The following is a 19,272-nucleotide window of genomic DNA, read 5'->3' on the forward strand; positions in this document are numbered from 1 at the left end:
GGAGGAGGAGGAGGAGGAGGAGGAGGAGGAGGGGGCACCGGGCTGGGTCCGGAAGGATGAGGATGTGCTTTGGGTGGGTTCCTAGGGGTGTCCGGCCTAGGAATGGCAGTGAAGGGGTTTGGGATCACCCCGAGCTGGCCGGACTTACCTCCCACCACCTGCCCGAGCTCCCTACCGCCGGTGTCGGGGCTCGTCAGCCCCTCCCCGAGCACCCCCCCCAAAGACCCCTCCATGTCCCATCGCTCCCCCTGCCCACGGGGCGCTGTTTTGGGGGGTGGGCCGCGGCGGGGGGAAGCCAGGAGCAAGCGGGCACCAGTCCCCCCAGCGTCCCGCTCCGAGCTCACAGCGATGCCGGAGAGGAGCCGGGATCCCTTCAGGAGCCAGCGGCGAGGGGGGTCCTGCCCCGGCCCTCCGGCCCCGCGGCCGCCTCTCAAGCGGAGGCTGTAACCTGACGTCTCCTCGGTGTGAGGGAGGAGGAAGCGAGGCGGAAAGGCCCGTTTGGGGATGGGAAGGGGCTTCTGTGCTCAGATCAGCTCCAGCACCGCGGGGGGAGCTGGCGGGACGGAGGGAGCCTGGGCGGGCGAGACAAGAGCAGGAGAGAGTTGGCAGCGGAAAGAAGCCCACCGGGTCGGTGTCTTTAGCAATCCTTTATTCCAACCAGCTTGCTCGCCGCCACCCGGCATCGCCGTGCGCTCACCGTTCTCCCCCACGGGCATCCGACGGCTCCGGGCTGCTCACCGCCCCGCAGCCCCCGGCAGAGCCTCTCCCCCCGCTGCGGACCCCCCAGCGCCGGGCGGGGCTCGGCGGAGAGCCGGGGGGACCTACCTGGATGCTGACACGGTGGCGGATTCCCGGGCGGAATGCACATCCTTACGCGCGAGCCGACGGAGCCCCGGCCCGCGAGGAGGAGGAAGAGGAGGAGAAGGAAGAGGAGGAGGAGGAGGAGGAAGGGGTCACGTCTTCACCGGGGATAAACGGGTGCCCAGACTTCCAGGCTGCCCGCGGCACCGAGGGACGGGGCCCGTCCGGAGCACGGGGACCCTCCGCGGCCAAAAAGGGGCCGCACGGGAGAGGTTGTTGCCCAGGGAGCAACCCCGGGGGCACCAGAGGAGGGACCCCGCTGTGGCCAAGTCCTCCAGGGTGGTCCTGCTGCCGGGAAAGCCCGAGACCTGAGCAGGGAAACGTAGAGGAGAGCGTTCGGTGGTCTACGGTCACCGCACATCCCAGTGGGATGAGGGAAAAGAGGGAAAAGGGGAGAGGAAAGGAGCCCGAAGTGCTTTGGGGGGAGACTCACCCGGCTGCCCCGTGGTCCCGCTCGGCCGCTGGGCTTCCCCGAGGAATCACTTTGTGGAGGGTGCCGGCTCACGACGGCTGGGCCCCCTGGGCCGCCCTACTCGCCTTGGTTTCAATTAAACAAATAAAGCAAAGACACTCGAACCTCGGCCCCGCGGGGCTCTGCCGCTCCGGGAAATCCCGGGGGGCTCTGGGGAACGCCGGTCCCACTGCTCCTGAAGCCTCGCTGCCCCTCAAAAATGTCCTCGACGGAGCCAAAACGCAGAGGGAGGCTCACGGTGGGGTCCGGGAGGCACTGCGAGTCTCTCACAGCCGGGATGGTGTCCGGGGCACTGTGCCACAGCGAGGGTCCCGTGGCAGCCCCCAGCCCAGGGTCCAGCCCCGGCTGCCTCCAGCATTTCTCTCCGTGTCCCCATCCCTACCCACGAGACCCATCCGAAGGTGACACCGTGTCCTGGTCGGGTGGCCCAGGAGAGGAGAGAGGACCGTGGGGCAGACAGGGAGAGGCGGGTGATGTTTTTTTGGGAGGAGGGATCGCTCCGAGGAGCTCAGGCGTGGCCGGATGCTGACGCCGGGATGCGGAGCGCCCTGCCCGGGAAGCGGAGGGAGCCGGTGCCGTGCAGCAGAGTGGGAAGCAGCAGCAGCAGAGCGAGGTGTCACCGTCCCCCCACCCTGGGAATGCCACCCGAAGGGTGCAGCACCCGCTCCCGAGCACACCCCTGTGCCCAGCTGGATCCCCTGGCCATTTGAAGACCTCCTGAGAGCAACCCCACCTCTGAAGTAGGAGCCAATTGTCCTCCAAAAGAGGAGAAAACCTCCCAAAATGTGCTGCCAGCTGGGCTGCCTGTGGCTGCAGGGTTTTGGGACCGGGGGCTGCACCCCCGGTGCGGGCAAGAGGAGCGTTAGCAGCGGTTTGGGGGAGCGGGGGGGTGGGCTGGGTGAGGGAGGGCAGGGGAAGCCCATTCTGGAGGCGGGCAGCTCTACCTGAGAAGAAATGAGCTTTGAAGCCCTTTTTGGAGACGGTGTTGTCGGACTTGAACTCGATTCTCATGTTGTTGTACTGGGAGGTGATGACGTCGGGCTTCTCGGCTCCGCAGAACTTCCCGTGCAGCTTGGAGTCGGCTGTGAGCCCGCTGCGCACCTCCACAAAGTCGTATTTGCACACCTGGGGGGGTGACACGGGGCTGGGGACGCGGCGGTGCCACCCCGGGGGCCACCAGCGGCAGAGAGGGGCTGCTCCCCTCGACTCACATCGTTGCCCTCGGTCTCGAAGAAGTCGAACTGGAGGGAGATGCGGTACTGGGTGGGGGCCACCAGCTGCCAGATGCAGTTCTTGTTCGGGGGGTACTCCTTGGGCCAGCCCGGGCTGGTGATGGAGCCGTTGAGCTTGGTGAGGAAACCTCCACAGGCGGCTGCAGGGCGGGACCACCCAGTCAACTCCACGGGGCTGGGGACACCGCAAGGGGCGCTGGGGGGTGGTTTGGGAGGTCTCAGAGGACACTCACCCTCGCAGCGGCGCTTGTCGGATGCCAGCTCGTAGCCAGGGTCGCAGGCACACTTGTAGCTGCCCAGGGTGTTGACGCAGCGCTGCTCGCAGCCGCCGTTGTTGGGCCGGGAGCACTCGTCCATCTCTGGGCAGGGTATGGGGGGTGAGCGGCCAGGGGGCTGCGACCACCCCCAGCACCCCCCAGAGCAGCCCCCAAACCTTTGAAGAAGTTGACGGCGAAGCCGGCCTTGTTGATGGAGCCATCAGAGACAAATTTCATCCAGAGTTTGTTGGAGGTGCTCTTGATGTCGTCGGGTTTGTCGTAGCCACAGTAGCGGCCGATGAGGCTGCTCGAGTCGCTGCTCCCATCCCGGATCTCCAGGTAGTCGTAGGCGCAGCTGTCGTGACGCTCGATCTGGTGGGGGGTGGTAGAACAAGGGCAGCTTTGTCCCGGCACCCCTTCCTGCCCCTGTTGTGTGGGGAAACTGAGGCACGGAGGCGGTGCTGAGGGATGCAGCAGCCCCAAGCCCATCTTGAGGGAGCCCTGGGATGAGGAGATGACCCCTCCCCATCCTTGGGGGGACACGGACCCACCTCAAAGGACTGGAAGGTCAATCCCACATGGTAGCCCTCGGACACAGTGATTTTCCAGATGCACACCTTGCTGGGCCGATAATCATCGGGGTAATTTGGGGACTGGATGTGGCCATTGTCCTTCTTCACGTCCCCCCCGCAGATGGCTGGAAGGGAGGAGCAGCAGCCTGAGCCCCCCCAGGCCTCCCGCTGACCCTTGGGCCCCACTGCTCCCCCCTACCTTCGTAGACGGCGAAGAAACCTTTGCCCACCCAGTTGCTGCTGCTCCGAAACTCCACCCAGAGGCGGCTGTCGGTGGAGATGATGGGCTCGGGCAGCTTGTTCCCACAGAACCTGCCTGGGGAGGAAGGCGTGCTGGGCTGCCATGCTGGAACCCTCCTCTTCCTCACCACCCCCTCCTCTTCCTCACTGCCACCTCCTCTTCCTCACCAACCCCTCCTCTCCCTGCTCACCACCTTCTCTTCTTCCTCACCACCCCCTCCTGTTCCTCACCACCACCTCTTCCTCCTCACCATCACCTCTTCTTCCTCACTGCCACCTCCTCTTCCTCACCATCACCACCTCTCCATCACTGCCACCTCATCTTCCTCCTCACCACCTCTTCTTCCTCACCACTGCATCCTCTTCCTCCTCACCACCTCCTCTTCCTCACAGCCACCTCCTCTCCCTGCTCACCACCTTCTCTTCTTCCTCACTGCCATCTCCTCTTTCTCACCACCGTCTCCTGTTCCTCCTCACCACCTCCTCTTCCTCACGGCCACCTCCTCATGGTGGCCCCCGATGCCCCTTTCCAGCCTAGAGCCAAAGCTCACTTCTCCCTGATTGTCCCCCCTGTCCCCTCCAGCTTTTCTTGCTGTTTCACTTAAACTGCTGATTCCAGGCCCAGCTGGGATTTGGGGAACATCCAGTTCATGGGGATGGGCCTGGGATCCTGGAATCTCCCTGGGGAACATCCAGCTCCTCGGGGTGGGACTGGGACACTGGCATCTCTTGGGGAACATCACAGGGATGGGACGAGGACGCTGGAATCTCCCTGGGGAACATCCAGCTCCTCGAGGTGGGAGTGGGACCCTGGCACTCCCTGGGGAGAGATATGCCAGCCAGCTGGATCATCCAGACTGGTTTCACTGGTGTGGGCCAAACTTGGAGCTCCATTCACCCCAATAACCCCTCTGGGGTGTATTTCCCCCCTCCCCAGGACTTTGGAATATCAGGCAGGAAGGGAGAGAGGCAGAGGGAATCCCCTGGCCCCGCTGCCGGCCCCGGCGGGCAGGAGGAGCGGGCAGGAGGCCCCGGGTTGTTACCTCGCAGCGTGGCCTTTCTCCAGAACCCGTCTCTCACCTCCACGTAGTCGTACCAGCATAGCCGGCTTCGGTACAGGTCCAGAGTGGTGAAATTCAGGATGATCTAAGGTTGAGAAGGAGCAGGAAGAGCGTGGGGTGAGCTCTCCCCACACCCCATCTGCCGGGAGCCAGGGGGAACCTGGTGGAACCCAGACCCACTCTGCCCAGAGGATCCCACCCCATAACAAGATGCTGGGATTCGGGACACCCCAAAACAAGGCTGGGAGGAGGGAGAGGAGGGCTGGGAGGGGGTGGGAACCTTTGGCCCAGCAGTCAGTACCTTCTCTCCGGGAGTGACGGAGATCCTCCAGACGCAGTGCATGTGGGCAGAGTATCCATTGGGGAATTCCGGGGAGGAGAAGTTGCCCTGGCTGTCCTGGAGCGTCTCCCCACAGGCTACAAAGGAAGAAAAGCAGGGTTCACATCCCTCAGGGAAACACCAAGCAGCGGGAAGGGCATCGCTGCCTTCACCCCCTTGGAATCAAAGCCTTGATTCCTTTTTCCCATCCAAATTCCCAGCCCCGAGGACCAAAAAAACCCAAAAAACCGCATCACCACTATTCCAAATCCTCCCTGGAGCGGCTCCCGGCTCCGTGGCACCCCTCCAACACCGTGGCCGGGGGGCAGGAGCGCTGCAGGCCCCCCCGTGCCGTGCCACGCCACGGGGCCCGGCTCACCGCCCGCGCTCCGGGCAGGTTTCGGCAGCCTCGGCTGGAGCTGGCCCAGCGCTGCCATCTGGAAGCCACATGACACCGTGGCCGCGGCACACGGAGCTCCGCTGCCGCTGTCAGGGGGCGAAGGCGGACGCCCCCCTCCCCACCCTCCCGCTCGGAGCAGGGGGGCACGAGATGAAAGGTGAAATGGTGCAAAAAAGGCGGTTTGAAACCTGGGCTCGCTGCCTTTTTTCCCCTCCTTGCTTTAGAGTGGAAACAAAAAAGGGAAAGTTGTGATCCAGAGAGGCTTTTTTGGGGTGGTGTGGGGGCTTCTCCTTTCTTTCTTTTATTTTTTTTGCTTTTCCTTGCTCCAAACTAATCACTTTTCCTGCACCCCCGAAAGCGGCACTGCCGTGGGGCCCCTCACAAAAACGTCCCTCTTCCAGGCTGCTAATTAGTTTCTGGAATTAAGCAGGAGCGTGCAGGAGCCAAACTCCTTGCAGATGTTGCCAGCGCAGCCCCGGAGCACGTGCTCGCTGTTGGGGGACTCGTGCCAGCCACCCCGTGCCTGGGACAATGCCACCACCACCATCCCAGAGCCCTTCCAGGTGACAACATCTGGTCACGATCCGCTCCAGCCCCAGCGGGATCTGGTGGAATGTCCCGTCCCAACTCATCCAAACCTCTGTGAGTGCAGAGGAAGCTCTTGGAGGATGCTCTGAGGAGGTGTTTTGGGGTCAGGGGATGCTCTCGGGGGATGCTCTGCTCTCGCAGGGTGCTCCTGGGGAATGGTCTTTGGAGGATTTGTCAGGGGGATGTTCTTGGAAGATCCTCTGGGGGGATGCTCTTTGAAGGATTTTTTTTTTGGAAGATGTTTTTTCGGAGATGCTCTTTAGAGGATGCTCTTTGGGGGATTTCTTTGGGGGATGATTTTTGGGGAATGTTTTTGGAGGATGCCCTTTGGGGATTTCTTTGGGGGTTATTTTTGGGAATGCTTTTGGTGAATGCTCTTTTGAGGGCTGCTCCTAGAAGATGCCCCAGAGAGGATGTTTTGGGATAACGCTCTGGGGGGGATGCTCTTTTCTCAGAGGAGTGGGAAGAGAGGACAGCCGAGGACACCCTCACACAGATTCTTCTCATGACCCCCAAAATTCCGTGGATGGAGGAAGGCACCCTGAGTGCTCTTTAGTGAATCCCACAGCATGGAGGACCCCAAACACCCTGGAAACAGGGAATCCACCTAGGATGATGTTGCTTTTGCCAAGATTTGGGGCGAAACCGAGTGTTTCCTGGGAAATACAGCCCCGGGGGTGCTCGGGGCAGTGACACTCAGTGACACTCACCTGGGCAGCGGTAGAGCTTGCGGGCCTGGGCAATGTCCCCTTTGCTGAGCCGTGTCCTCTGGCCAATGGCGGGACGGACGCCGTTCACGTCGTATTTGGGCAGGATGGTGTCCAGGAAGATGCCCCTGGGGCAGGAAAGGGATGAGCCGGGTGGGAATCACCGGCCTTGTGGTGCCGCTGCCACCGGGGGAAGGATGCTAAAAACAGCCTGGCTAATTAAAAGCAGCCCGGCTAATTAAAGCCTGCGGGCCGGTGAGTCAGCGGGGACATGTCCCCAGTGGAGGTGACCGCGGGGACAGCAATTCCCTGCTCTGGGAAGGGATGCTGAGGGGTTTCATCCCGCCCTACACACCCAGAGGAGCCCTTTCCAAGGGAATTTGCCCTGTGCACAGCTGGAAATCGTCCCCGGGGTTGGGGACACTGCACCGCTGTCCCCAGGGTGTGAGGGGACACAAGGGGACACCCCGGGCTGTACCTGGAGAAGGTGTTCCTGGCATAGTGCATGATGCTGTCAAAGTCATAGGTCTCCCCCAGCGACTCCACCTCCTCTGGCTCCATCTTCAGGAAGTTGTATTCCTGCCCTGTGGAGGACAGGATGGAGACACTGCCAGGGAAAGCTCAACTTCAGCAGCACCCCACTGCCGGGATGAAGAGGAGGAGGAGAAGGAAGAGGAGGAGGAGGAGGAGGAGGAAGAGGAGGAAGAGGAGGAAAAGGAGGAAGAGGAGGGAAGCTCATCCCCACCTGGCTGGATGTTCTCCCGGATGATGGAGACGTGGTCATCCCGGTCGGGACGTGTGTGCTCATGCCAGAAGCCAATGACGTGGCCCAGCTCGTGCACCACGATGCCGAATTTGTCGCAGTTTTTACCGATGGAGATGGCCTGGGGTCCCCCTCCTCGGCGCCCCACGTAGGAACAGCACCTGAAGGGGAGGAACCAGGTGATTCCCGGCTCTCTGGGAGGTGCCGTGGACATCCTGGTGTTCCCCAGCCAGGAGAATCAGGGCGGGGGTCCCACAAAGCACATGGGAATCATCCTCGATGCAGGAACTTCAGGCAGCCTGCCCAGGTGAGGAACTTGAGTCTCAGCTCTGCCTGGAAACTGGGAGAGCTCAGCTGCTGGGATGGGATGGCACAGCACGTCGTGGCATGGCTGCACCGGCCCCAAATCCTGCGGTCCTGCTCCCATGGGTGCCAGTCCCGCTCCCAGGAGCCATCTTTGCCCCTGCCCTGCAGCTGAGCTGCTCCAGCCGCATGCTCTGGACCCGGCCTCGGGGTTTGCACCCACGCAGGGGCCCCCATTCCAGGGGATATCCTTCTCCTAACCACCATGTGCTTGGCCAGGGCCATGCCCTGACGTGTGAAGACGCTGAGCTCGTCCAAACCCCTGTTTCCCTTGGCGTCAGCCCCGCTGCAAGCCCGGGCTGATGCCGCGCCACCGACCTCATCCCCCGGTGGCGAGAGCCGAGCTCCGGCACCTCCTGGACCCCAAACAGACACGTCCCCCCACAAAACCGAGCCCCAGACTCCTGGGACAGGCGGTGGAGCAGCCCTGCACATACCCGCAGGGCCGGTAGGTGAACACGATGTAGCTGTCCTCGTCATTGCGCTCCAGGAAGGTGACACAAGTGTGCTTCTCCCAGTGCCGCATCGCCTGCCGGAAGATGGCTCGCTGGCTGCCTGCGGAGGGGCGGCAGGGGGGGTCAGCCCGGCTGGGAAACTGAGGCACAGCGGGGCCGGACACCCCTCGGCTGGCTGTCACTCACCGCTGAAGTTGCCGCTGATGACGTAGGGGATGACCCCATCCGGCCACACTCGCTCCGGCCGGGACGTGGCTGCGCGGCGGCTCCGGGCCCGCTGCCGGCCCCGGCTGCGCCGAGCGTGGCCCGGCCGGGGGCTGCTGGTGGCGTTGCTGCCTGTGGGGACGGGGGGTCAGCAGGGGAGGCCCCCAGGGATGCAGGCGGGCAGGGGCAGAGGGGGAACAGTGGTACCTGAGGAGTTGGAGGGCAGGCGGGTGATGGTGTGACGTGCCAGGTCCACCACCCGGTCCACCTGGAAGAGCTGCAGGTCCTCCTCGTCCAGGGCGATGTCACCCAGGAAGGCGGCTGAGAGGGGAAGAGGAGGTGTGAACCCTCCTTTGTGGATCCCAAACCCCATAGGGTGACTCTCCCCAGCCCCTCCACACCTGGCAAGCACGGAAGATGAAGGCAAACCCTTCCTCATCCTCCTCCTCTCTCTCTCTCTCCTTCAACTGAACATGGTGCTGACCGGGCTCCCCCCACTCCCCAGCAGCTGGAGCCAGCCCTGCTCTCACATCTGGATTGCATAAAACCCATCCATCAATTTTTAAGCTTTCTATTATTATTTGTGTTGCAAAACTGCTTTTTTTTACCCCCCAATTTTATTTTTTTTTAGGACCCCCTTCCTGCCCGACTCCTGCCCCCCCAGCCCAGAGCGAGCTCCGACAGCCCCAGGATGCTCCAAGCCCCGACCTCTGAGTCATCTCCCAGCGCGGAGCGGAGCCATATGGGCCGGGAAGCTCCCGCTGCGCCCAGCGCCTGCAGGAACGGAGCCGGCCGTCTGCCGGGGCCGGGACCCCCCTCCAGCACCGGGGACATAACCCCACACAGAACCCTTCCTCCTCCTCTCTGTCCTCCGTTCCATGGCCTCTCCGTGACTCAGGGCCGCGGGACACGCGCAGCTTGGCTGGCCCTGAGCCCCGGGAACGCGGCTGCTCCCGAGGAAACGACGGGGATGGCCAAGGTCAGGCCGCGGCTCCGGAGGTGGCCGCAGTGGGGTGGAATGGGAGCGGGGTTCCTCACCAGTTTTGGGGGGAACTGGGGAGAGCAGAGGGTGCCTGGAACCCCCTGGACTCGCTGTCCCTTGGGAAGGGCAGTGGTCGGGAACGGGGTGGCCGGAGCAGCTCAGGGGATGAGGGCGAGTGGAGCCAAGGTCGCGCTCCAAGCACTTAGCGAATGGATCCCAAAAGAGCCACTAATTATGAAGGCGAGGCGGGACAATTAGGATAACCCTAAGAGGTCCAGAAAGCCGGCACGGGGTGGGAGGAACAGCCATGGGATCAGAGGAGCAGACTGGATCCCATCCCCTTCCATGGCGCCTAGCCCAAACCTCGCTCCAGCAGTGGTGTGGAGCGCTTTGGGGTGAAAGAGCCACATTTTGGGGCTGTCCCCAGCACTGACTGGTGGGTGAATCCCATCGGGGGAAGCTCCGGAGTGGAGAGCAGACCTGTGGCAGCGCCGAGGGAAGAGCAAACAAGCCGGGGCCGGCACCTCCCCTGGCAGCGACCCGCGGCTGGCACGGCCAGGCTGCAATTTGAGGGCAGAGCAGAGGCAGGAACGGCCCCGGCCTCCCCACACCCTCCCCGGGGCCGGGAGAGACGTGTCCGAACGGGCAGCGCGGGGGAGGACCAGGGCAGGGGAGAAGGACCAGCATCCCGTGCCAAGAGCTGCATGGAAAGACAAGGGAAAGTAAGCTCGCTTACAGCCGAGCAAGAGCCGGCGGAGCCAAGTGATATATAAACCATATGTGAGGGATTTGGGAGACGTGAGAGAGCCGGGCAGGCCAGCCCGGGGATGGGGGGCTGCTTTTCCTCGCGGTTTCAGGCAGCTAGGCTCCCCCAGAAGCCCACAGCCCACGGGGGGCGGTGGGTGGGGGCTCCCGGAGGGGTCAGCAGGGCCATGGGGGGGCCCGGGCAGCGATCCCTGCACGGACACGTCAGGGCCAAGCCCAGAGTGTCGGATTGAGAAACTTCCAGGTTGGTTCGGGCTCCGGTCACGTCCTCCTCCCACTCACTCCCTGTGAAGCAGAGGTGACATGTGGGATAGTTTGTGGGGGCAGGGGGGGTCTCTGCTCACCAGAAGCCCCCAAATACTGTTAAACTCCCCCAGGGGCTTCACTGGGGACACTGCCACGCTACTGCCACTTGTCCCTTCCCTGTTCATGTGAGAGAGGTGGAGGGGACACCCTGCAAGTGAGGGGAACCCCTGCAAGTGAGGGGACCCCCTGAAAGTGAGGGGACCCCCTGCAAGTGAGGGGCACCTCCTGAAAGTGAGGGGGACCTCCTGAAAGTGAGGGGGACCCTCTGCAAACTTTGGGGTCTCTTGTCAGGAAAGGTCCCAGTCCCAGCGCAGGTTGGAGCAGGGGGACACAACCCCCGAGGGGTCACACCCGCAGCACCTGCAGCACATCCCCTCACCCTGCCAGGGCGCGGTGCCCAAGAGACCCCAAAGCACGGAACACGGGTCCCCGGAGGTGTCCTGGTGTCCCTGAGCCCGGGAGACCGCAGGCTGTGCCTCAGGGGCTGCCCCCTGCTCAGCCACAGAGGCGCTGGGGGCAAGGTCCGAGCCATGGTGGTGCCAGAGGGGAGGATGCGGTGCCAGAGGGGGGGATGCGGTGCCAGAGGGACGCCAGTTCCAAGGCCAGGCGTGGGGCACGGAGCAGCCGAGAGTGAAGAAGGGGAGAGGGGAATCATCTCAGTTCCATCCCTGCACATCCCTCCCACCCCCCAGAACACAACCAGCCCTTGGGAGCTGCTCCCACGGAGCTCTTCCCTCCCCCCTCCCGCAGCCGGGAGATAGCTCAGCCCTCCTCTGTTGTTTGACTTCTTGTGCAGTGTTTTCTTTCGGTTTCTTGGAACGGTGACGTAACGCCGGGGCTGAAGCTTTAGACAAACAAGGTTTTTCATTCGGACCCGGGCCAAACCCCTCAGCACCCCCATCCCGATCCTACAGGCACCTCCTGGCCACTGATAGCTCTGTGGATCCCCTGTAGGGTTCCTGTCCTCCCTGCCCGGGATGCAGGAGCTCAGCATCCCTCACCCCCCGGGCAAGGTGAGCAGGAGGCAGCCACGGCCTGAGCTTTCCGGCGTCGCTGGGATTTTGGGATGAGCCTGACCTCGGGCCCCACCAAGGTTGGGAACGGTGTTGCAGGGAAAGCACAATAAAACGAGCGGTGGGAAGGGGCGCGAACGCGATGTTCTGGTGAGCCGGGAAAAGCAAACAGAGCCGTGGGGAAGCCTTGGCAGAGCGGGCTGCAGATAAACAGGACGGGATCAGATTCCAGGTCAGTCTGGAGCAGAGGAGGCTCCGAGCATGGTGCAGGGCTGGAGGGACCCTCAGCTGGGAAGGATCTTCATCCTCCTGTGGGTCTCGGCAGCCCTTGAAGGACACTGGGCAGGGGGGACCCTCAGCCCTGTGAAGATCCCACCAAAGGGAGAGACCCTCACCCTTTTGAGGTCCCACAAGTGCTGAAAATGCCCTGAGCAGGAGGGATTTTAATCCCTGCGAGGGTCCCAGGAGCTCTCAAGGGGCACCGCGCAGGATGGGAAGCACCCGCCCAGCCCTGCATTCCCTCAGCGGCTCAGCAGCTCCATCCCCGTCATTCCAAGTCCTCTTTGGAGTCCCGAGCATCACTCCCGGTGCAGGCAGGGTTTGGGATGTGCAAGGAAGCAAGGATTGAACTGCTCCTAGTCGGGAGCGGGATGAAAGCGAGATTTTAAATAGGTGTACCCGGGCCTCAGCCGGGCTGTGAAGCCGCGGAGCCACCGGAGCAGCATCCCACTGGCTCTCAGAGCCCTTAAATATGTGAGGAATGCTCCTCGCACCGCCCCTCGCCCCCGCACGCCGGCCCAGCTGCGCCGCAAAACACGTCGGGGCCGTGGCCCGACTAGAGGGGACCCCTCTGCACTGGGGGGTCCCTCTGGCCCCGGGGGTCTGCCCTACCCACAGAGCTCGGCGTGGGGCAGGTGGAAGGATGCGGAGCATACCGGGATTTTAGGGGTGGGGGGGAGCAGCCGGGTCCCCGCAGTGGTCCTGGGAGACCCCCGGAGCTCCTCTCCTGTCCCCCGGCACCGGCGCTGCCCCTCTCCCGGTGCCCCTCGCCGGCGGCAGGAGAGAAGGAGCAGCCAGCCTGTAAAGGCCGGGGAGAGGAATATTTGCTTTCCCAGAGCACCTTCCGAGCAGCACAGCGGGCACAAAGCTGGAATTCAAACCTCGGAGGCCAGGCTGGGAGCCAGGCCAGATCACGGCCCCCGTGCAGCCAGTGGGGAAACTGAGGCACGGGGGGATAGAGCCAGTCAGCAGCACGGGGCACCCCCCCCTCAAGAGCCAGCGCTGCGATCTCGGTCACCGCCATCCCCCACCTCCTGCTTCTCGGCTGGAGCATCCTTATCCCAGCTGGTGTTTTTGGGAGGCTCAGGGCTGCTCCAACACCTGGCACTGGGGCAGCTGGGGAAGGCAGAGAGGCTCAAGCACGGCATCCAAGGTGGAGGGATGATTCCAATCCCGAATTCCCGCTGGCGCAAGGCGCTATCCTCTCTGCCAACGCTTCCCTGAGCACCCCGAGCCGAATTTCCTCCCCAGCCCTGGGCATTGGCATTCAGGCTCCGAGCCCTTTCCTGCTCCAGGCCATGAAATAAGCACCGTGGAGCCTCTAATAAACATCCCGGGCAGTAAACAAATTCCAGGGGCAGGAAGCGTCCATCTGGGGGCAGGTTGGGAGTAGGAGGGATGGTTGGATCACTCCAGGGGAGAGTTTTCCTTCTGCTCCTCTTCCGTGACAGCAAAAGGAGGAAAAGCCTCCTCCAGGGCTCGGCGTGGAGGATGCCAAACCTGAGGCGTGCCAGAGCCCCGGGATGGAAGGAGCCGTGTGCAGGGAGCGAGGTCTCCCCGCATCCCCTCTCCAAAGCCAGGTCACCGAGGAAAACACGTCCCGGGCCAACAGCACCCGTCCCTGTGAAAGGGAGAGCTGCTGGAAAGGAAAATATTTGGGAACTGCACTGCCAAGGAGATGTCGGGGGGGTTGTTGTCACTTTGGAGAGGAGCCTGGAGGCAGCGGGAACAGGGAATGGAGATGAGGACGGGTCCTGACACCCAATTCCACACTCGTGGGGCATCCCAGGCTCTCCTGTCCCTGTCTCCAGCTCTGCCAAAGGACACCAGCTCCCAAGGGCTCCCCGAGCTCTGGGCGTCCTCCCCAGGGTTCTGGCTGCAAACGTCCCCCCTCCCGGCACACCTTAACCCCTCCCCAGCTCCCTGATGGACCCTCCTACGGCTCGGGATGCTCCCACTGTCTTCCCCCCTGCGTGGAGCGCGGTTTGCCACGCAAATTCCGCCCGCAGTGACCTCCTGCAGCCCTGGGCCAGGTGACAAGCTGGACCTCGGCTTCCCAGGGCTCTGCGGGATGCAGCGTTTTCTCTCCAGAGACCTCCAAGAATCCTCAGCAAAGCCACAGGCAAGCAGGAGGACTCGTTGTTGCCCGGAAAATATCCTTCCCCGGGAAAAAAAATTGGGGAAACCCCACGGCGAGCCATTCTCCGTCCTCTCCCCGCATCCCCTCCCGGCCGCTTTGTTCTCCCCGGGTTTCCCCGGGGCCGCCCCGTCCCTCCCGGCCATGTGTTTCCCAGCCCCGGCTCGGCGGCGGATAAAGCCTCAGGAAGCGCCGTCTCCCCCCTGGGCACGACGTGAATCAGCAGCCGAGGCTTTTCCCAGGAGCCAGGAAAGGGAGGGCAGCGAGGAACGAGCCCCCCCGGCCTCGCCTTGGCACCCCGGGCCCCGCCGGAGGATGCCGCAGCTCCGAACGGGTGATTACACAAAGATAAAGCAGATCCCGGGATCGGCCTGAGATTTCCAAGGTTTGCCGAGCCCTGAACCGCAGGCCTCCCGCCGGCCCCGGCTCCGCGGGTGGATTTTTTACCCTGCATGAATAAGTGACATATAACGGCTGGAAAATATTTTTGGGCAGCTTGACAAGTGTGACTGCAACCAGTAGCCTGGGTTGGCTACGCCTGGAAAGTGTAATCTAGGTGAAATCCCGGAGGCTGGAGAACTCCAGGCATTGCTGGGAAGCTCCTACACCCGGGAAATGGGGCTCAGACCCCCAGTCCCATCCATGTGTCCCGTGGTTCTGCTGTGCAGGTGATGCTGAGCTCCCCAGGGGAGTTTGGGAGAGAAGATCCCCCCAAACACCCACTTTGGGGGTCTGTGTGAACCCTCAGGGGCTCTGCACCCCCGTGTGCCTCTCCCCATGGAGCAGGGGGATGGAATGGGGGGTTTCAGCCCCCCAGTTTAGCCAAGCACCCCAAAATGTGGATGTGGAGTTGACCCGGAGTGCAAGATGGGTTCCACCCCATTGCTCCGGGTGCTGGGGGCACCCAAGGGGTCCCGGCCCCCATCGCAGTGGGTGATTTGCTCAGCGACCCCCCCGGCTCGGCCGGGATGAGGCAGAGCGAGCCCTGGGGCCACTGTCCCAGCACAGTTGGGGGTGCTGGGAGCGATTCCAGCCGCCTTTCCCAACCGGAGATCCGACCCGGATCTGACCCGGCGGCTGCTCCGGCCACCGAGACCTGGCTGTGTGAAGGGTGAAGGGAAACCGGGGCCGATTCCTTCCTCCCCGGGGGCTGCTCCAAGGGCTGGATTCTCCCAGCGCTCTCCCGTTTTGGCATCCTTGGAAGCGACGCGGCTGCACGGGAGGCTCTTCCCCTTCCGCTGGCACCGGGTGGCACCACCGGGGTGGCCGGCGAGCCGCGGGCAGCCGCTGGCCTCAGGATACCTCTGGCATGAGGAGCACAAATCCCTCTCCCGGTGCTTTCCCTTCCCGGAGCCACCGCGGTGGCAAAATTTCGGTGCTTGGCTGTTTCTGGCACTGCCCAGAGCTCGGGAGGGGGGGTTCAACACCCCAAAACTGAACCAAACCCTCGCATGGGATGCCAGGGGGAAAGCGGTGGGTCAGGGGGAAGCCACGGGGAGGGTCGGGAGGATTCCAGGGGGTTCCGGCTTCCCAGAAAACTGAATTTCATCATCTCGGTCCTGTGGAGCCAAACGAGGGTGAATCCCCGGCGTGGCACGGCCTGATCCCCCCCCACCACCACCCCCCCCCCGGGTCCGCAGGAAGAGCTCCCGTCATTAAATCCCATCAGGATCCCATAAAGACAGGACGGGAATGGGAAAGGGGGCAACAGCCGGTCCCGGGAGGTGCGGGAGGGTCTTGGGGTGCGGGGCGAGGAGGGGACAGCGCTCATTAATGCGGGTGAAGCCTCGTCTCCGCCGCTCAGGGTGAGGAAGCGGGAGAGGAGGGAAGGCTCCAGCCGGCTCTGCCCGGACGGTTTTGCAAGCCTTGCTGTTTCAGCCCGGGAGGGCAGGAAGGGAAGGATTTTTGGCCAGAAAAAAGCCCTCGTGTAGACAGAGTTATATCAACAGCCGCCTCGCAGCGCAGACAATGCCAGTATAGAGAAACGTGATCCCCTGCCAGACCCCGGCCCTCGCGTCGGGCTCAGCCCTTCACGGCCCTCCGGTGCCTCAGTTTCCCCCCTCCCCAAATCCTTCCATCCGCTTTAGCTCGCGCTGGGAGACAGGGATTTCTCCCCACCCGCAGAGCCAAATTTGTTCCCAGCCCTTTCAAAACTGGGGAGCAGCTCCGGACCCGCTGTCCCGGCGCAGAGGGACCCCAAGCCCAGCGCGGGTGTCCCGGCTTTGGGACGAGCTTTGGCTGCGGGAGAGGGAGAAAGCCCCGGGGTGCAGAGTGTGGGTTCGGGGATGGGGGCTGGGATGGGGGTGCAGGATGGGTCCGGCTCTGTGGTGGGATGGGATGGAGGGGGAGGTCTGGGATGGGGGGCTGGGGGCTCCCCGCCGCCTTTGACAGCTGCCGGTGCAGCCCAGAGCGGGGACAGAAAGCGGGGGCGCCGGGCCAGCCCCCCCTGCTCCTCACCCTAAGTACAACCAGATGCATCCCGGAGCGGGACCGGCCTCTGCTCCTCCCGTCCCCCCATCCCGGGCGGCCAGGACTCCCCGGCCCGGGGCGGCGGAGCCGAGTTCGGCCGTGCAGAGCCCCGAAATGTGTGCGGGGCTCAGCCACGCTCGTTCCCGCACCCGCGGCCCCCCCGCGCTCCCCTTTGTCCGCCGCGCATCCCCCCAGAGCACCTACCGGCTTTGCAGGGGTCTTTGTAGTCCAGGGGCTCCTCGTCCTCCTCCTCTTCCTCCAGCACGTAGGAATAGTCCGGGAAGCGCAGGGCCCGGGCCAGGAGCAGGCACAGGAGCAGCCCGCAGCTCCGCAGCCCGGCCATGGCTTCGGCCGGGGTTTCTTTTATAACACTTACCTCTTTCCTTTCCCACTTCGTTTTTTTTTTTTTTTTTTTTTTTTAGGGAAATGAGATCTGGCGGGGGCGGGTTCAAGCGCGGAGCTCGGCCCCTGCAGCCCCGGGCGCAGGGCTGGGAGCGGGGCCAGCGCCGGGGGGGTGGCGGGGACGGGCTCTTGCGGGGACCTGGCCCGCAGCCCCCGTTCCTGCCCCTCCGCCGCCCCCGGGGCCGCTCCTGCATCCCCCGGGCCGGGGCTGTCCCGTCCCGTCCCGTCCTGCACACCCCGGGTCCCGTCTCGTGTTTCCCGGTACCGATACTGACCTCTCTGGTACCGTCCCACATCCCCGGATACCGATCGTGCCCTCTCCGGTACCGCCCCACATCCCCCGGTGCCGATCCTGCCGAGCCTTTCCTGTCCCATCTCGTGCTCTCCGGTACCGATCCTGCTCTCCCCGGTACCGATCCTGCTCTCCGCCGGTCCCATTCCGTTCTCCCCTGTCCAAATCCCACCCCCGCCCCCCAGAACCGATCCCACTCCCTGATATTTCTCCTGCCCCATCCGGTCCCTCCCGGTATTCCCAGTCCGATCCTCGTTCCCCACCCGCTCCCCTCCGGTGCCCCCGGCCCGGTTCCTGCCACCCCTCGGTCCCTTCTGGTATTCCCCGGTACCAATCCCGGCCCCTCGATACTCCCAGGACACAAAATTCCACATCTGCCAGCAGCGATCCGTCCCTTCGGTGCCATCCCGTGTCCCCAGCACCAACCCCACACCCCCACATTACCCCGGGTCCCACTCCAGCTCCCCAAATTCCCACCCCACATCCCAGCTCCCGCAGTCCCCGCATTTTCCAACCCCAAATCCCCCGGTCCGGGACTCCCAGTCCTGCATCACTGATTCTTTACCCCTTATCCTGCACCCCAGGGACTGAACGAGCACCCCAGGAACTGGAAAAACACCCTGGGAATGGCAGGCAAGGGGCTCAGGAGCGGGATGAGCACCCCAAAAGGGGGATGGGCACCCCAAAAGCATGATGAGCACCCCAAAAGTGGGATGAGCATCTAGGAGCAGGATGTGCACACCAAAAGTGGGATGAGCAGCCCAGGATCAGGATGAGCACCCCAAAAGCTGAGCAAGCACCCCAGGAGTGGGATGAGCACCCCAGAAGTGGGATGAGTACCCCAGAATCAGGATGAGCACCTCGGGGAGCGTGGGCGAGCAGCCCGGGATGGGGATGAGCTGGGTCAGCCTCCCAGTGGGGAGCAGGGTAAGCCCCCCAGGGCGATCCAAGGGTGTCCGAGGATGCCGAGGTGCAGACACAGCCCCATCCCCTTGCAGTGTCCTTGCAGGGGCCTGGGATGTTCCAGCCTGGGAATGCTGCAGTGGGAATGGGGCTGAGAGGATCTGGCTCATCCCGTGCCGCTCCTACAAACCCATCCCCATCCTCTCACAGCACCCCCAGAGCTTGCGGTAACTTCATTTTTTAACATTTTAAGTGTTTTAAGTGTTCCCTATGTCTGATGAGCTGCACAGGGACACACTGGGTGACACCGGCATCCAGGCTCTGCTCACTGTCCCCAAATCCTCTTTCCCTTCACTTTTGGGGATCCCCTGCATCCAGGGCCTGTCTTGTTCCCACCAGGAATGACGGAGTCTCCTTCACCCGTTATCTCTGCCGTTGTTTTCCTCCCCCATCAGGATCATCCCAGGATGTTTTCCTCCTTCTCCCTTATTGCAAAACCCACATCCAGCAAAACTTTCCTCCTCAATGCAGATAAATAAACCCCGGAAAATGGGGCTGACTCCGCATCCCCGCTCTGCCCCCGGCCCTCACGTCACATCCCAGGGATGGGAATTTGGGGAGCAACCTCTGGAACCAACTCCAGCCCCGAGCCGGTCTCCCAAGAAAACAAACAAGTGAGGCTCTGGAATACTTTTTGTTTTCATCCTGGGAGGATGTTTGCGGGCTGAGTCCCTGGATGATGTAAATCCATGATCTCAGGATCCAGCCCTTGGTTTCCACCCTGAGATCGCCCCTTTCTCACGGAGCGCTCCGGGGAGCCGTGGCTCTCTGAGGAGGCTTTTCCCAGCCCGGCTTTCCCACGCCAGGCTCGGCTCCTGGGATCCGGCTCCCTCTCAGCCGTGCTGGTGGCTCTGGAGGTCACCGGCCACCGGCATTCCAACCTGGAAGAGGAGCTGAGCATCCCACCCGGCCTGAGCATCAGTTTGGGAATGTCCTTATCCCAGGAGCCCTGGGTGGATGTCACCCAGCACGGGCACACAGATTCCAGCACTCCCACCTCGGCCTGCCCGCCCCGCAGGGCATCCTGGAGCGGCAGGTGGGCAATGCCAAGGCCTGGCACCAGGCTGGGGGACACTGGGAGCTGCCAGGAGCATTCCTGGATCCCATCCTCAGCTCTCTGTGGCTTCCATCCCCAAAACCTGCACAGCAAAGAGCAGCCCAGGGTGTTTC

The 19,272-nt window shown here is 63.3% G+C and overlaps 1 protein-coding gene across 1 annotated transcript in view; it reads right to left on the reverse strand.

The window, feature by feature from the left end:
• Positions 1-16,804, reverse strand: part of BMP1 (bone morphogenetic protein 1) — a 19,473-nt gene extending 2,669 nt beyond the window's left edge. Inside the window, exons 1-15 of the mRNA XM_015648895.1 lie at positions 16,650-16,804; positions 8,702-8,815; positions 8,477-8,626; positions 8,273-8,390; positions 7,455-7,633; positions 7,188-7,293; positions 6,713-6,837; positions 4,997-5,112; positions 4,678-4,780; positions 3,594-3,710; positions 3,374-3,519; positions 2,999-3,194; positions 2,799-2,924; positions 2,545-2,705; positions 2,278-2,458 (exon numbers count right to left, since the gene is read on the reverse strand). Coding sequence (XP_015504381.1) covers positions 2,278-2,458; positions 2,545-2,705; positions 2,799-2,924; positions 2,999-3,194; positions 3,374-3,519; positions 3,594-3,710; positions 4,678-4,780; positions 4,997-5,112; positions 6,713-6,837; positions 7,188-7,293; positions 7,455-7,633; positions 8,273-8,390; positions 8,477-8,626; positions 8,702-8,815; positions 16,650-16,788 — 2,077 coding nt within the window. The 5' untranslated portion in view covers positions 16,789-16,804. The remainder of the gene's footprint in view (positions 1-2,277; positions 2,459-2,544; positions 2,706-2,798; positions 2,925-2,998; positions 3,195-3,373; positions 3,520-3,593; positions 3,711-4,677; positions 4,781-4,996; positions 5,113-6,712; positions 6,838-7,187; positions 7,294-7,454; positions 7,634-8,272; positions 8,391-8,476; positions 8,627-8,701; positions 8,816-16,649) is intronic.
• Between the last annotated feature and the right edge of the window lie 2,468 nt (positions 16,805-19,272).

Source organism: Parus major, chromosome 22 (assembly GCF_001522545.3).
Source record: "Parus major isolate Abel chromosome 22, Parus_major1.1, whole genome shotgun sequence".
NCBI lineage: Eukaryota > Metazoa > Chordata > Aves > Passeriformes > Paridae > Parus > Parus major.